The sequence below is a fragment of the Eulemur rufifrons genome, chromosome 1 (assembly GCF_041146395.1).
Source record: "Eulemur rufifrons isolate Redbay chromosome 1, OSU_ERuf_1, whole genome shotgun sequence".
Lineage (NCBI taxonomy): Eukaryota > Metazoa > Chordata > Mammalia > Primates > Lemuridae > Eulemur > Eulemur rufifrons.
Window position 1 is genome coordinate 49,270,273 of NC_090983.1, and position 16,313 is coordinate 49,286,585.

Sequence of the window (16,313 nt, forward strand, 5' to 3'; positions counted from 1 at the left end):
TGTCGTAGCTATCCAAAATATCTTGTTATATGCTTACATGCTATAGACATCAATTATGTTTACCTTTTCTAAACACAAATTACAAATATCTTTGAAGTGCCTGAGGTGCCGCCACCGCCAAAGCCGAAGGAAGCTGTCCCTGAAAAGAAAGTACCAGTGGCTCCTCCCAAAAAGCCAGAAGCTCCACCTCCCAAAGGTATTTATCCGTATGTGTTGTCTGTCACCTGCTTCAGGGGGCCTGGGTTAAGAGTATATAGAAGTGTCTGCCGGTCTCACAAATTGTATTTACTTGGGTAAATGTGTTGTCGATATTCTCCCTTTATGGTTCTAACTAAAAGGTACTAATTTCTTCAAAGTCCCTGAAGCTCCTAAAGAAGTTATACCTGAAAAGAAAGTGTCTGTGGCAGTGCCCAAAAAACCAGAAGTCCCACCTACAAAAGGTATTTATTCCCACTTCTCTGTCAAGAAAAAATATTTTCTTGTACTCCCCACAGTCTTTGTAATAGATGCCTTCACTATTCATAAATTCTAAAAATACTAATATCTTTCAAGTACCGGAAGCTGCTCAAGAAGTTGTCCCAGAAAAGAAAATTCTCAAGACACCACCCAAAAAACCAGAAGTCCCCCCAGCCGCAGGTACATGTCAGCTCAGTTCAACCTTACTCTGCAGAAGAAATATCTCTTCCATTCTTGAAAATGGTTTTAGTGCATTGCTCTTCATTAACCTAAGTGTAACACTACTAATATCTTTCAAGTGCCGGAAGTTCCTCAAGAAGTTGCAGAAAAGAAAAGTCTCGTAGCCCTGCCTAAAAAACCAGAAGCCCCAGTTGTCTCGGGTATATGTTAGCCTTCACTTCATTCTGCAGAAGAAACATCTCTTCTGCTACTAGAAAATGATTTTAGTCCATTTCTCTTCATTAACCTAAGTGTAAAACTACTAATATCTTTCAAGTGCCTGGAGTTCCCCAAGTTATCCCAGAAAAGAAAGTTCCCAAGGTTTTGCCCAAAGAGCCAGAAGCCCCATTTGTCACAGGTATTTTTCACCCCTGTCCTTATTCTGCAGAAGAAATCTCTCTTCTGCTCTTAGAAACATTTTTAGTCCATTTATTAATCTAAGTGAAAAACTACTAATATCTTTTAAGTGCCTGAAGTTCCTCAAGAAATTGTCCCTGAAAAGAAAACAACACTGGTGCCCCCTACAAAGCCAGCAGCCCCACCTGTTATAGGTTATTTGTCACTGACCTTAGATTTCAGATCTACCTCTTCTGCTCTTGAAGATATTTTGTCCCAGTGGTCTTCCTAACTCCTAAAGGTAATTTCCCTGATATCTTTTAAGTGCCAGAGGCTCCCAAAGAAGTTATCCCTGAAAAGAAAGTAGCAGTGGCTCCTAAAAAGCCTGAAGTCCCACCTGTTACAGGTACTAGTCACTGACCTTAGGTTTCAGAAGATCTAACTCTTCTGCTGTTGAGTATATTTTATCCTAACGGTCTTCATCACTCCTAAATATAATTTCACTAATATCTTTTAAGTGCCTGAGCCTCCCAAAGAAGTTGTCCCTGAAAAGAAAGTGCCCATGGCTCCTCCTAAAAAACCTGAAGTCCCACCTGTTACAGGTACTTGTCACTTGATTGTAGGCTTCAGAAGATCTAACTCTTCTGCTCTTGAAGATATTTTGTCCTACTGGTATTCTTAACTTCTAAATATAATTTCACTAATATCTTTTAAGTGCCAGAGGTTCCCAAAGAAGTTATTCCTGAAAAGAAAGTAGCAGTGGCTCCTAAAAAGCCAGAAGCCCCACCTGTTACAGGTATTTGTCACTGATCTTAGATTTCAGAAGATCTAACTCTTCTCCTCTTGAAGGTATTTTGTCCTAGTGGTCTTCTTAACTCCTAAATATAATTTCACTAATATCTTTTAAGTGCCTGAGGCTCCCAAAGAAGTTGTCCCTGAAAAGAAAGTGCCCATGACTCGTCCTAAAAAGCCTGAAGTCCCACCTGTTACAGGTACTTGCCACTGACTTTAGGCTTGAGAAGATCTACCTCTTCTGCTCTTGAATATATTTTGTCCTAGTGGTCTTCCTGACTCCTAAATGTAATTTCACTAATATCTTTTAAGTGCCTGAGGCTCCCCAAGAAGTTATCCCAGAAAGGAAAGTGCCCATGCCTCCTCCTAAAAAGCCTGAAGTCCCACCTGTTACAGGTACTTGTCACTGACTTTAGTCTTCAGAAGATCTGACTCTTCTGCTCTTAAAGGTATTTTGTCTAGTGGTCTTCATAACTCCTAAATGTAATTTCACTAATATCTTTTAAGTGCCTGAGGCTCCCAAAGAAGTTGTCCCTGAAAAGAAGGTGGCAGTGGCTCCTCCTAAAAAGCCTGAAGTCCCACCTGTTACAGGTACTTGTCACTGACTTTAGTCTTCAGAAGATGTAACTCTTCTCCTCTTGAACACATTTTGGTCTAATGACCTTCCTAACTCCTAAATGTAATTTCACTAATATCTTTTAAGTGCCAGAGGCCCCCGAAGAAGTTATCCCTGAAAAGAAGGTGCCAGCGGCTCCTCCTAAAAAGCCTGAAGTCCCTTCTGTTACAGGTATTTGTCACTGACTTTAGACTCTTCAGAAGATCTGCCTCTTCTGCTCTTGAAAATTTTTTGTCCTAGTGGTCTTCCTAACTCCTAAAGGTAATTTCACTAATATCTTTTAAGTGCCAGAGGCTCCCAAAGAAGTTGTCCCTGAAAAGAAGGTGCCGGCAGCTCCTCCTAAAAAGCCTGAAGTCCCACCACCTGTTAAAGGTATTTGTCACTGACCTCAGGTTTCAGAAGATCTAAGTCTTCTAGTCTTGAATAAATTTTGGTCTAATGGTCTTCCTAACTTCTAAATGTAATTTCACTAATATCTTTTAAGTGCCTGAGGCTCCTAAAGAAGTTATCCCTGAAAAGAAGGTAGCAGTGGCTCCTCCTAAAAAGCCAGAAGTCCCACCACCTGTTAAAGGTATTTGTCACTGACCTTAGGTTTCAGAAGATCTGACTTTTCTGTTCTTGAATATATTTTGTTCTAGTGGTATCCATAACTCCTAAATGTAATTTCACTAATATCTTTTAAGTGCCAGAGGCTCCTAAAGAAGTCGTCCCTGAAAAGAAGGTGCCAGCGGCTCCTCCTAAGAAGCCTGAAGTCCCACCTGTAAAAGGTAGTCACCCTCATGTTGCTGTGTTTGATGCTGTTTGTTTGTCTTTACTTTGTCTAATCTTATGAAAACACATATCTCTAAAGTACCCGAGGTGCCAAAGGTGGCTGTCCCAGAAAAGAAGATGCCTGAAGTTATTCCCCCCAAACCGGAAAGTCCTCCTCCTGAAGGTAATATGACACTATTCAAATCAGTATTTTTTAAAAAATAAATTCTCTCCTTAGTATTGTAAAAAAAAAATTTGCAAAATATTTCATGTACTTTAGTCAGTTCTAGCATTAAAATGAGCTCATGTCTTTAAAGTGTACGAGGAGCCTGAGGAAATTGCCCCGGAAGAGCCTCCAGCAGAAGTTGTGGAAGAGCCAGAGCCAGTGGAGCCTCCAAAAGGTACTTGGCACCCGGCTGTTAGGCCACAGTGGCCACTCTTTCCCCTTCTTGCCCTGACAACTCTGGGCATTCTAAATTTTTGTCTTGTTTTCTTGCTCTCTTCGCTGCTTCTCAAACATAAATGCTAATTCCTTTAGTGACTGTGCCACCTAAGAAACCTGTCCCAGAAAAGAAAGCACCTGCTGTTGTTGCCAAAAAACCTGAGCCACCACCAGTGAAAGGTATTCATTGCCACTAACTTCCTACAGAAGAAATGTCTTCAAATGTCTTTTAAAATGTTATAGTCTGCTGTTCTACTTTATGATTTTCATTTGTCATTGAAACTGTGAGTTTAAAAACTACTAATATCTTTCAAAGTGCCCGAGGCGCCCAAGGAAGTTGTTCCTGAAAAGAAGGTGCCTCCTGTGGTTCCCAAAAAACCGGAAGTCCCACCTGCTAAAGGTACATGTAGCTATGCACGGTTTGAGGGAGGTGGATGCCGCCTCCAACTCCTAAAAGTGTTTTGTTCTATGTAAATGTAATGAATGTTTACCAGTGATTGTTCATAATGTTAAAATACTAATATCTTTAAAGTGCCTGAAGCTCCAAAAGAAGTCGTTCCAGAAAAGAAAGTAGCTGTTCCCAAAAAGCCTGAAGTCCCACCACCTAAAGGTACATGCCTCTTATGAGATTCTGCAGAAAAACCCTCCCTCTTGATCTCAAAAATCACCTATTATCCAACCCTTTGTTAGCCATTTTTCTTATAGTCATAACTACAAACTGTTATTCTGGATTTTCAGAGTTTAAATGATTTTTGATAACATCATTGAGATTTTTTTAAAAAACTGAGGTGCTTATTTATTATAAGCACTGGAAGAGTTTACTAACACGGTTTTGTTAATAGGCCACATTTTCCTACCCACTATGTGACCTTATTGTGAATTTTGTTCTTGGATCTGTCCCTGTGTTATTTGAACAAAACATGAAGTAGATGTGGTATAAATTTCATGCACTTCTCAACTACCCATAAGTAAAAAACTAACTAATACCTTTAAAGTGCCAGAGGTGCCCAAGAAACCTGTCTTGGAAGAGAAACCAGCTGTTCCTGTACCCGAGAAAGTGGAGTCTCCTCCCCAAGAAGGTACACGTGAGACCATTAATGAGCTTGCCACTTGTGACTATTTCTAATTTAAGCTTTGTTCTTCTTCCTTCCTAACTCATTATCTCTTGGTCACTTTCTATCCTTTGATTATTTGTCTTAATTCATCATTCTAAATTAGCTCTGATCTCAAATCTATTTTGGGTTATCGGTCAGCAGTATCTATACAGGTCATTGTAAGCTGTATTAAACAAAACTTCTCTAATGTACACAGAAAGTAAGACGGGAGCACTAATGAGTATAAATGACATTAAACACTAAAAGGGCTCAAATCAGGAGACACAGAAGTCAGTGCAAATAAGATAGATTGCATCTTCACAAAAATAGGAGACTACATTAATTGCAACAAAGGAAGAAATCAAGATTACTATTTATTGTGTTTGGTGTTTTGTGAATTTTACAGTATTGTTCCACACATTAAAATAAAATTAACTAATATCTTTAAAGTATATGAAGAACCTGAGGAAATTGCTCCTGAAGAGGAAGAGCCAATTCCTGTTGTAGAGGAGGAGGAACCAAAAGCCCCATCTCCACCTCCAGAAGGTACAAGGCAGGACCCACTGCATGGGAAAAACAGAGATTTCATTTTTATGTCTAGTATATACCTTCTTTAAGGTAAAATGTCAGTCTCCTATCTCCTTGTTTGAAATTTGACTTCATTGCCCAGAACAAAAGTTATGTGAAAACATGAAACTTAGGTCCTACAGAATTTTACAATGTGCATACCAAGAAATACATGTGATTTTTTTATTCATTCATTAGTATTAAATTTTTCATTGTAATCGTCTCACTCTAAAAGAAATTCCTATCATTCAAGTGCCTGAAGAACCCAAGAAGATTGTCCCTGAGAAGAAAGTTCCTGTCATCAAAAAACCAGAAGCTCCACCACCTAAAGGTACTTATGTTAAAATAAATATTGATTTAATTTTTGTGTGCTGTCCAAAACTTTATGCTGTTTCTTTATTGTGTGTTGTGCTATATTATGTCTTTGTCAGCTGTTATCTATATGTTGTGTTATTGAATAAACTTATAAAGTTAATGTGTATACATTACATCTTATGATTTTATATTGTTAAATGTTACTAATATCTTTGAAGTAGCTGAGATGCCAAAGAAAGTTGTCCCAGTGAAGAAAGTCCCAACAGTTAAGAAGCCAGAAACACCACCAGGTAAATGTATTTACATCATCACTGACATCATAAAAAAAAAAATACTCTAATATCTTAAGTTGTCCTCATTGTTGTTGTGTAATTAGGGACAAAAAAATGTCCTTATTTTGTTCCACTAATTTTAATGCTGCTTCATTAATTAAGGATTTTTAACATTTTTAAATCTTTTTAAATACTCTTTTTAAAATAAAACTAATATCTTCAAAGTGCCTGAGGTGCCCAAGAAACTTGTTCCAGTAAAGAAGGAACCTGTGCCTGTTACCAAAAAACCAGAAGTCCTGCCAGAAAAAGGTATCTACCATGAAGAACAAATACATATTTCCCTGACTGCTATGTAAGCATTTTAATAAGAGCTCTTAGAGCAAAAAATACTATGAGTTTATGCAAAACTACATATCACAGAAAGAAGGGGAAAATAATGAAGACAAAGAGAGAAAATGTGTCAGATAAGTAGGAGGGAAAAAAATGAATGAGGCTCAGTTGTGCCATGATACATTGCATGGTTACATGTGGTAGAAGAAGACCTTTACCCACTCAATGTGTAAGACAGCCTAATTCAGCAAATTTTGTTGAACATTTACTATTAATAAGACACTGTGTTAGAAAAATTAAGACCTGATCCTGTCTTCAAACAGCTTAACTCTGATCAGAGGATAGAAAGATAATACAACTCTAACACAGACAGGAGGTGATGACACTTACAAAGTGAGTACAAAGTACAGAAACACAGAGCCAGAAAAAATTAATTTCAGGCAGAGGCAATATGAAAAGCTGTGTGGAAAAAGAGAATTTAAATTTTGATGGGTTTTCACATGTAGAAATTGAGGAAATAGTATTGCAGGCAAATGGAAGAGCATATTGAAAGGCACAGAGGTAGAAGGGTCTAGAAACTGCAAGGGTCTAGAAAGAGGTAGAAAGGTCTAGAAAGTGTCAAATGAATTTGCATAATTTTAGTATAGATTGGTTGTGCAATATCTTGGAAGATAATGCTGGATAGAAACATGGGGGTCATATTTTGAGTACTTCAGATGCCAGTATAAGGCTTATACTTTATTCTGTAGGCAACAGGAAGCTTCAAAGGTGTTGAAGTAGGTGTACATATTTATAGGATTTGGGCTTTAGAAAGATAAATTGGCAGTAATTCAAGCTATTGGAATATAGTGTAAATAGTAAAGAGCCATTGAAATTATGAAGGTCATTAAGAATTGGACAAGATCAGTGGTGGTAGAAATGGGAAGGGGGTTGTATTTAAGAGAGATGGAGATTGAGTTGGCCTCTGAATATTATAGAAGCCATTAGGGAATGTGAGGAGCCCAAGATAATTGTAAGGGCTGAATCTAGATGGCCAAGAGAATGGTTCATTGGATATCTTAACTGATACTAGAAGAAGACAGTGAATATATATTTTCACTTTTCAAGTATGGACATTAGGAATGTGCATTAGGAGCTTAGGAAAGAGATCAGGCCTAGAGATGTAGATCTCAAAGTCATCCACATGGAAATACGAGTTGAACGTGCTGGAATGATCATTCAGAAAATGCAGAGCAATTTTTTTTTAAGTGTCAAAGTTAGACCAGTAGGGAACACCTTCACTTAAGGGTACACAAAGGACAAGAAGCACATGAAGAAGGCTGAGAAGATTCATTTACAAAATTAGGATGTCCAAAGGGTGCCATGCCTCAGAAGCCATTTTCCCCATGAAGTCTTGGTAGATGAAGATCTTTCTCCTATATTCTTTGCGTGTTCTTTGCAGAATCTTGTACATCTTATAAATTCTTAATAGTAAACAAAATCGTATCTTTAAAGTGCCTGAAGTGCCCAAGAAAATCGTCCCAGAAAAGAAAGTGTCCGTGCCTATTCCTGAAGAGCCAGCAGCTCCACTTGCCCAAGGTACATGCTGCTCTATAAATTTTGGAAAGATGACAGTTGTCTCCATCATCTTGCTTTGATTGTATATAGGGTTTATGTATTTGTCTGTCTGTCTCAAGTATTGAAGTTACTGATATTTTGGGGTCATCTGAAGAATATGTTATAGAGTGTAACTAAGTTGATACATAACTTAGCAGCTGCAGTATTCTATTCTGACTACAGTCTAAAATAAAATACTATGTTTTTTAAAGTTGAAGAGACTCCTGAGGAAATAATATATGAAGAAAAAGCATCCATAACCATTGGTAGAAAAGAGACTCCCCCTGTTGAAGGTATATATATAAATATATAAAAATTGTTTTAATCTCTTGAAAATGCCTGTTAGAAATACAAAAGTATTTTTAGGGTGACATTCCTTCTTGAAATTATATACAAAAGCATTCTGATACGTTTCACCACTTTATTTTTCAAATATATTCTTTTGAATTAAAATCTTTAATTTGATTATTCTTATTGGCAATTATAAGTTCCAAAAGGTACACTTAACTGAAGCAAAACTGGGATAATTGAATTTGATCCTGAAATGATAACTCAATATCAAATTTTAAAAGTCATCTCATTTGCCATCAATATACATTGAATAGTTTTCAGTTGTTATTAGAAAGTTCAAGTATAAGAAAATGGGAATCTTACCTCTTTTCCTATGCAAGTGAATTTGCATGAATTGTATATTTTTCTTTTCACAACTGTAATCTTTGCGTCTGTGTGAAACTTGTATGTGTCTTTATGAAGAACTTTATGTTACAATCTTATATCCTTTGTCAACATTCTTTAAAGAACGTGAAATTGAAAAGTATATTCAGCCTGAAGAACCTGAACCTGAACCTGAACCTGAACCACAGCCTGAAGAAATACCAGTACGAGGTATTGGATTAATTGGACTTAAATCTTCATCATGACCTTCTTCATCTTGAAATGTGTGTTGTTTATGTTGTTCTACATGTGTAGTAGGTTTCTTTGTATCTGTATGGAAGGTTTTCTTTGTTTTAAATTTCTTTGTTTATTGGAAAAAATTTCTATATTTTATTTCTAGAAAAAAATTTCTATGTTTCTTTGTATTGGATTAATTGGACTTAAATCTTCATCATGACCTTCTTCATTTGAAATGTGTGTTGTTTATGTTGTTCTACATGTGTAGTAGGTTTCTTTGTATCTGTATGGAAGGTTTTCTTTGTTTTAAATGTGCACCACATTCTTATGTTTCCGTGTAATTTGTACTATCTCATGTCAAACGTGGCTTGTCTGGATGCTTCCTTTGTTGTTCTTATTGGTACCTTTGCTGTATTTCTCATCATCTGTGTACAGTGTTGATATTTTTATGTTTTATGTTGGATACTGATATTATATGTCTAAAAAAGCAAACTTTTTACTTCATATATATAGGTATACATAAATATATTTAAATTTCTACCAAATATGTTATATATCCACATGCTAACATATACAGATACTAATACTTTTGAAATACTCTTTCAAGAACCTGAACCTGAAAAGAAGGTTATTGAGAAACCAAAACTCAAACCAAGACCCCCACCTCCTCCTGCTCCACCCAAGGAAGACTTGAAGGAGAAAATGTTCCAACTTAAAGGTATAAAATGCCACTTCCAAAGTCTTATTAATTTGCTTCAAACTCTATCCAACCATCTGAAATAATGCTTGAAAGAAACATACGAGTCTTGGAAGTGTGTACTTTCAGATATGATTGTGCTGTGAGATTGCATAGAGACGTGTGTTTTCTGCTGCCCCAGGGTCCCTGGGTTGCCTTGTCAAGCCACACCTGTTGCCCCAAATGTCAGAAAGTGAACCGCTAATGTCATCCTGGACATCTGGATGCAGGGGCTGTCCAACTAACTTTCTCATGTAGAGTGGGGAGAGTTTTCTGATTTCAAAGCTTCATCACTATGCTTATCTTTAAGGTCTTATGCATGTGGAATGTTTAAGAAGTCTTTGCAAGATATTTTTAATATTGCAGTAACAAATTTATACCAAAGTCAAAATTTTGTTCTCAAAGAATTGCATGTGCTTTTAAATATAAGTAATATATTCATGGGGTCCAATAGCCAATATGTGCTCACATATCGTGAAAAGAGCAAGACCTGTCACTGTTCTCCCACTTTCTTTTTTATTTTATTTTTTGCAACTTAATAAAAACCCAGTTGCATTGTATAGTGGTTTTCAGGGTAGCTGGAAAGAGTAGTTATTAATACACTTTGTATCCAGCATCTCTTCCCATTATTAAACTTCTCTTCATTCTTCTTATTTTGATTTTTCTTTGAATTGACACAATATTACTTAATTTAAAAAAAATCAGTGTCTTCAAATGCTGAAATAAATTGACAGAAATATATTATACTTTTTGTTTTAATAAAAATTTGTCTTATTTGTGATGTCATGAGGTTCTTTAATCTAAAATAATCTAGATATATTCTTACATAAGCATTTTTCCCATCTTTAGCTACACATCTAGAAAGCCAGAATCTTCCAGAGTAAAGACATTGCTTCTGGGGATTCTTGCCCCTCCTGGCCAGCAGGGACACCTTCCAGCATTTTAAGTCAGATGTAGAAAAGGGGGACGCCTTTTAAAAAGTCACCCATCTGTTGATTAAGGGTGTGTCCATTTCTCTTAATGTAAAATTTATACTCAAAGGACATTTTCTTTCTCATGTGAAGAACAAAAATTGCCTTCTCAGCCAGTCTTTAATTTACTGCTCAACTTTGGAGTAAAACCAATCTGTTTTCATGGTTTGAATGCTTCTTGTATGTTCTTTGGAGGCTGTTCTTGGCTGTTATTAACATTCTCTGGTTATAAGCAAAGCTTGGTTTTGATTCTTAGAGTAGAAAATTAATCATTTGCTTCACAATAAATATACAAATAATAAAAGTAAGTTCATATTCTTTAAAGCTGTTACAAAGAAGAAAGTCCCTGAAAAACCAAAACCTGAGGTTCCAGAAAAAGTGGAGCCTACACCTCTGAAAGGTATTTCACAGGCTGGAAAATACATTCCTATGTGGTATCCCTTCATTGCTTCTTGCTTTCTCTGCCTCCCTAGAATGTTCTCTCTCTCTCTGTCTCTCTCTCTCCCTCTCTTTTAATGATCACAGTAGTCTCATTTATTTCTTGTATTTTTGTGGCTTTTATGGTCCTGGCTCATGAGTGTTGCTTTTGTCTCTCATCAATTTCATATGGATAGATAGTACTTAATCTTTGTCTCATCCACATATGTCTTTTTGCATTATCCTAAACTTAAAAATATCACATTTTACTGGTTAGCTGTAATTGATAGCAGAAGACATCTTAGGTTAAAATGCTGAGAGCTAGTAATAGAAAGTTTTGGTATTTCACCTGAACATCAGCAATTTAGCCAGTGTTATAAGCATTAAAAAGAAGTCATATCCTCCTTCTATGTTATTAAAATGATTCATAGGGATTTCTATATGACTTTCCTGTCATTCTCTTCTGGCTGACTACAGGACATTCTCTCAGGTGTACAGAACTCAAAATTTTGAAAAATTTCATTATCAATGCAGGTCATTTTTCAAGATTTATTTTTCTTTAAACAATATTTTCCCAATATAAAATTAGACCCTAAAGAAAAATAAATGATTATAAAAATCAAACATCTGTCAAAAATAAACTTATTAACTTTTCTAGTAATTTTATTGGGTAACAATGTTCTGTTTAAGTAATCAATACATCCAGACCCAGAAATTGACTCATTCTTGATCATTCTGAAATTTTGGAAAAAATCATCAGTATGAATGTACATTTCCTGATTCATAAAGTAGAGAATACAAAATAAGGTTATCATGGAGAGTAACTGGTAAACATTAAAATGGCAAGTAATGACATTTAATGACTTTAAAAATAACAGCTATAATGGTGTGTTCTGCACCTGAGTCTCAAACATCAATAAGATCTTAAAAATAAAATAATAATATATAAAAACAAATGCAGATATATTTTCACTATGTCCATTATATAAATAAGGGAAATATATATTATGCCATCTCCACTTATATCAGTTAGATGCATGGTCTTCCCTCTGAGTTCAATCAATAAAAATAATTATGCATTAAGAACATTGATGACTCTAAAATAGTATTGAAGACCAGCATAATTTATCATGGATAAAAAATTAATGTCTAACTGTAAAATTTTTACTTAAATTACTTGACATTAGAAAACAATGATTATTTAAAATAAAATACAAATTTGCCTTTTATATGTTTTAAATTTTTCAAGTGAGAGTTAGGCAAGGTTATCTTTATCACATAAAAAACTAATGAAATGTGAATATCTTGTTTAAAGCATCAAATGGGAAATTTTATGGCAATACCTAACAAATTCAGATTTCATATAAGCAAACAAATAATTACATGATACAAATAAATAATATTTTGAATTAGATTTTAATTGACATAAGGAGAGAGGTAAATGGTTCAATAATCACCAGATGTTTTCTTTTTTTCCCCCCATTAAAATCCATGAGAGCTACAATAGCAAAAGAGGCTACTCTATAAAATAAAATCATCCACCATGCTTGGTAGGCACTGTAGACACAAGAGGAAGTTAATTTAGAATTCCTTGGGTCACTTAGTTTAAATTTAAGAACATTTTCTTACTCATGAAAAATGAGCTTCCAACACCAACTATGAAATTCTATCGTTCTATAATTTTAAGTTAGTATTATTTCACAAAGGAAATCTTAAGAAAGGATGCTTCTGTTCTTAAAGTGAGATATGGCCCCTCCCTACCATCAAGGTCACAAACGGGATCCCTTGGCTTTCTTATTCCATCAGTGGAAAAGACTGATGATGGCACTAATGCTTGCCAATATCATTTTAATGTATTTAATGACTGGGGAGAAACCAGTGTAGATTTGGGCAATCTACAATTTCAGGTTGGGGCAAAGATGCTGTCAAGAACCCTGTAATTTGATGAAAGATTCATAAAGTCAGTACAGAACAATTATCTTCTACACTCATTTAAGATGAATATATTTGCCTGCAGTTAATGTAATTGAATTTAATCACAAGGTTATATAGATGTTTGCAGAGGAAATAACTTAAATGTATTTTTTTAAATTCTGTGATATTTATACGCAACTATAATTGTTACTTGATGCACTAGAGTTAACTAGTTTTAAGAGAGACATGTTTCTTGTTGAAATCCCGTTTTTATATGCATTCACTTCAAAATTTGAAATCATATTCTTTTAAGTGCCTGGAGTTGAAAAGAAAGTTCGCAAATTACTTCCTGAACCTAAACCTCCACCAAAAGAAGAAGTTGTTCTGAAAAGCGGTATAGTATTTTTCAACCATCTATCAGCTTTAAGTACATAAAAAAATTGACTTGAAAGCTTACAAAATGTTTCTGTCTCTTGGTTTTCTTTGAATTAGATTCCCTACTTATCAAAATTTGTTTGTAGTTTGATTGAAAATTAAGAAGACTATCATTTTCAAATCTTTTTAAAAAGACAGAAATTTTGTGAGCATTCACAGCATTTGGAATTTACAATGTTAATAGGCATAATTATATTGATAGCATTCTAAACTAACAACAAAAATGACCATGACTGCCATTTTTATAACCAAATTATGTAGTAAAATACACTAAACCTATTAAACACAAAAAACTATTTAAGCTTAAATTCAGTATTCAGTTTTAAAATGTCACACAGGATCACCACAACTAATAAATAACATTTTTGAAAAACTGAACATTTCTTTCCTACTAATAAAATGTTAAATAATTAGAAGCAAGATATTCAAATGGAAAATCAGTCTCTAACATTGTCTTCACATAGAATTACTGACTTCGGGACCACATTTCTTTAGATACCTCTGCTTAAGTAAACTTTCTACTTATTTACATACTCATTAAATTATAACATTAAGTTACTGTTAGAATTTGTTACTATTCAAAGTATTCATTTTGTGTTGGAGCTATTTCTGCCGCAGACTTGTCTCTGAATAGATTTAACTACGATGACTTAATTAGAGTATTATTTTTAAAGTTTTTTTTTTTTTTTTTACAAAAAAGCATTTTTAGTGTAAATGCTAATTTTCCAGAGCACTAGGTCGCATGCTTTTCATTTTCATTGCTTTGTACATTATTTGTATTTGTCAAGCTTATTCAGCATCTTCATTGGTTTGTCTTGGTTTACATATAAACCTTTTTGTCTTTAAAGTTCTAAGAAAGAGACCTGAAGAAGAAGAACCTAAAGTAGAACCTAAAAAACTAGAAAAAGTTAAAAAACCTACAGGTAGGAATCTCAGTGACAACTTGTGAAATTATTTTTTAACAAAATGGACATTTAACAAAAGGTTTATCTTGTAAACATAAATGAAGCTAAATATAAACATAGCTTCGTATTTCATCTGTGATGTAAGTCTATGTTTTCCATTGTCTGCTTTCTGTTTAAACATTTTTATAGTAATTCCCAAATCCATTCATGTATTTCTCTGTACTTCATTCTTATTATTACTTTGCCACTTAAGTTCTTCCAGTGGAAATGACTGAAATAATCAAGTTGGCTGCAGAATAACTTCATAGGAGGGTGTTAGCAAAGGTTTCATAAAATCTGGGAGCTTTGTAAGTGGGTTGGTTTTCATCATTAGCCTATGCTCAAAGGGTGTAATTACTGGGAACTATTATAGAAGTGATTTATAAAGGTAGAACTAATGGGGGTGAGGGACAAGGGGATGGAATAAAAGAAAGAAAAATAAACTGAGGCAGAGTGAAGGAGAGAAAAATAGAAATTAATTGATAGACTATAAGGTCTTTAAAAAAATCAATAAAGCTTTTGAAAAATAAATTGTTTAATCTGATATTTCAGATGAGTTGATTTCTAAATATTCAAGTCTTAACACTACAAATAATCTTTTTATCTTAAAGTACCAGAACCACCTCCAAAAGCCGTCGTTGAAGAGGTTGAAGTGCCTCCTGTTACGAAAAGAGAAAGGAAAGTTCCTGAACCAACAAAAGGTATAAACCTACTGGCACTTTCTTAGTTGTTTCTAAAAATGCAAATATATATCATTTAAAATATCATTACACTGGCATTAAGATTTAAACACATGACCTTAATCTGGTCATCACATATGGCTTCATTTTCTTTACCATTTCACCCTCTCGTGCAATTGGCTAATAATCACCTAGCTGTTAAATAAATTACTAGGAAAAAAATGTATTTACAGGCAGTGAGATGAAGAACAACATTAAAACCCATAAAATTTTGCCTAACTATATTTTCCTAGTATTTTGTTTAAAATGAAAAATAAACTTAGATCAAATACTAGATTTGATAACTACGTGTATATAAACTCTGATATCCTCCAAGATATGTTAAGTCTATTTAATTTTGGTTTTGACTTTGTGGAAAGCTTCAAAAATACTATGATAACCTGCTCATTACTGTGAATTTTTTTAGTGCCTGAAATTAAGCCGCCAATACCTCTCCCTGGACCCGAAGCTAAACCAAAACCTGAGCCAGGTGAGCAAGCTTATCCTCAATGTCAACAGCATATTCCTTCATGATTCATTCAAATAATGTGTAGTTAATAAGAAATAGTAAGTAAAAGTCAGCATGTATCAAATGATTTATAATGTCTCTATATGCTTAATGTATTATTCTCTGAAAAACTAGTCATTTGAAGATTTCAAAGTTATATCAGAAAAGGCAAACAGGCCACCAAATAAGCTTTTAGGGAATGATAAATAGAGACATTAATACAATGGACATCTCTCTACAGAAGTGAAAGTAATCAAACCACCTCCCATGGAGCCCACACCAACGCCCATCGCTGCCCCAGTAACAGTGCCGGTGGTTGGAAAGAAAGCAGGTATTTATCCTGTAGTTCTCTTTTTGCTAGTTTATTTTGGTGGCTTAATAAAAGTATCCATACTTGATTAAAATTCAAGCCCTAAATTATGTTGTAACAAAGGCATCCTTTCAATAATGGGTGTTTATGGTAAGTTCTCACCTTTTCTTCATCTGATATACTTTCCTTACCTTCTCTCTTGCCCGATAGCTGCATATTGTGTTTTGTATGGAATGTACATTCCTGCAGTGCACCGTTTCTTCAGTGTGTTTGGGGATTAAGTAATGAATATATTCAGGGCTCATGAAAACTAAGGAGACAGACACCCTCCAACAGCATACATCCAGGAATCCCCCGGAGCTTCAGATTTCCCCATACCCTAGAGCAATCATTTCTCATTTTTGAAAAAGCCTTTATATTGCGATAATGAAAAAGTTCTGGAAATGGATATTGCTGTTGGTTGCACAACATTGTGAATGTACTTAATGGAACTGAATTGTTCACTTAAAAATGGGTAAAATGGTAAATTTTATATTAGGTATATTTTATCACAATAAAAAAGAAAAAAGAAAAAAAGACTGCATAGTTCAGCCTTTAAATGTACGTAAGGGTTTCGATCAATAATAATTTTCTTAAATGTACTAACTTAATGGTATAGATATCTCAAGTCCAAACTTAAGGTA

The 16,313-nt window shown here is 34.7% G+C and overlaps 2 protein-coding genes across 5 annotated transcripts in view; both read left to right on the forward strand.

Annotated features, from left to right (window-relative positions):
- TTN (titin) overlaps positions 1-16,313 on the forward strand; it is a 268,870-nt gene that overhangs the window by 141,414 nt on the left and 111,143 nt on the right. For 2 of the 4 annotated variants that reach the window (XM_069470255.1, XM_069470265.1), the window contains 17 exons: positions 2,705-2,791; positions 3,103-3,186; positions 3,270-3,353; positions 3,487-3,570; positions 3,708-3,791; positions 3,928-4,011; positions 4,144-4,221; positions 4,607-4,690; positions 5,156-5,251; positions 5,526-5,603; positions 9,284-9,394; positions 10,709-10,783; positions 13,028-13,108; positions 13,998-14,072; positions 14,705-14,794; positions 15,240-15,302; positions 15,562-15,651. In XM_069470255.1, the coding sequence (XP_069326356.1) occupies positions 2,705-2,791; positions 3,103-3,186; positions 3,270-3,353; positions 3,487-3,570; positions 3,708-3,791; positions 3,928-4,011; positions 4,144-4,221; positions 4,607-4,690; positions 5,156-5,251; positions 5,526-5,603; positions 9,284-9,394; positions 10,709-10,783; positions 13,028-13,108; positions 13,998-14,072; positions 14,705-14,794; positions 15,240-15,302; positions 15,562-15,651 (1,428 nt within the window). The remainder of the gene's footprint in view (positions 1-2,704; positions 2,792-3,102; positions 3,187-3,269; positions 3,354-3,486; positions 3,571-3,707; positions 3,792-3,927; positions 4,012-4,143; positions 4,222-4,606; positions 4,691-5,155; positions 5,252-5,525; positions 5,604-9,283; positions 9,395-10,708; positions 10,784-13,027; positions 13,109-13,997; positions 14,073-14,704; positions 14,795-15,239; positions 15,303-15,561; positions 15,652-16,313) is intronic. The other 2 variants (XM_069470275.1, XM_069470284.1) reach the window with 1 other exon arrangement.
- LOC138380800 (uncharacterized) lies at positions 56-2,604 on the forward strand. Its single transcript, XM_069465233.1, has 13 exons — positions 56-206; positions 339-440; positions 553-636; positions 756-836; positions 953-1,033; positions 1,143-1,226; positions 1,337-1,417; positions 1,530-1,613; positions 1,727-1,807; positions 1,920-2,003; positions 2,116-2,199; positions 2,311-2,394; positions 2,507-2,604. The coding sequence occupies exons 1-13, from the start codon at positions 56-58 to the stop codon at positions 2,602-2,604; spliced, it is 1,179 nt and encodes a 392-aa protein (XP_069321334.1).

What these genes read in the sequence shown, in the direction of transcription:
- LOC138380800 (XM_069465233.1), top strand. Translation starts at nt 56, where the DNA reads ATGTTTACCTTTTCTAAACACAAATTACAAATATCTTTGAAGTGCCTG. An exon ending in AGAAGCCCCATTTGTCACAG is followed by an intron (nt 1,034 to 1,142) that starts GTATTTTTCACC and finishes ATATCTTTTAAG; the next exon opens with TGCCTGAAGTTCCTCAAGAA. An exon ending in TGAAGTCCCACCTGTTACAG is followed by an intron (nt 2,200 to 2,310) that starts GTACTTGTCACT and finishes ATATCTTTTAAG; the next exon opens with TGCCTGAGGCTCCCAAAGAA.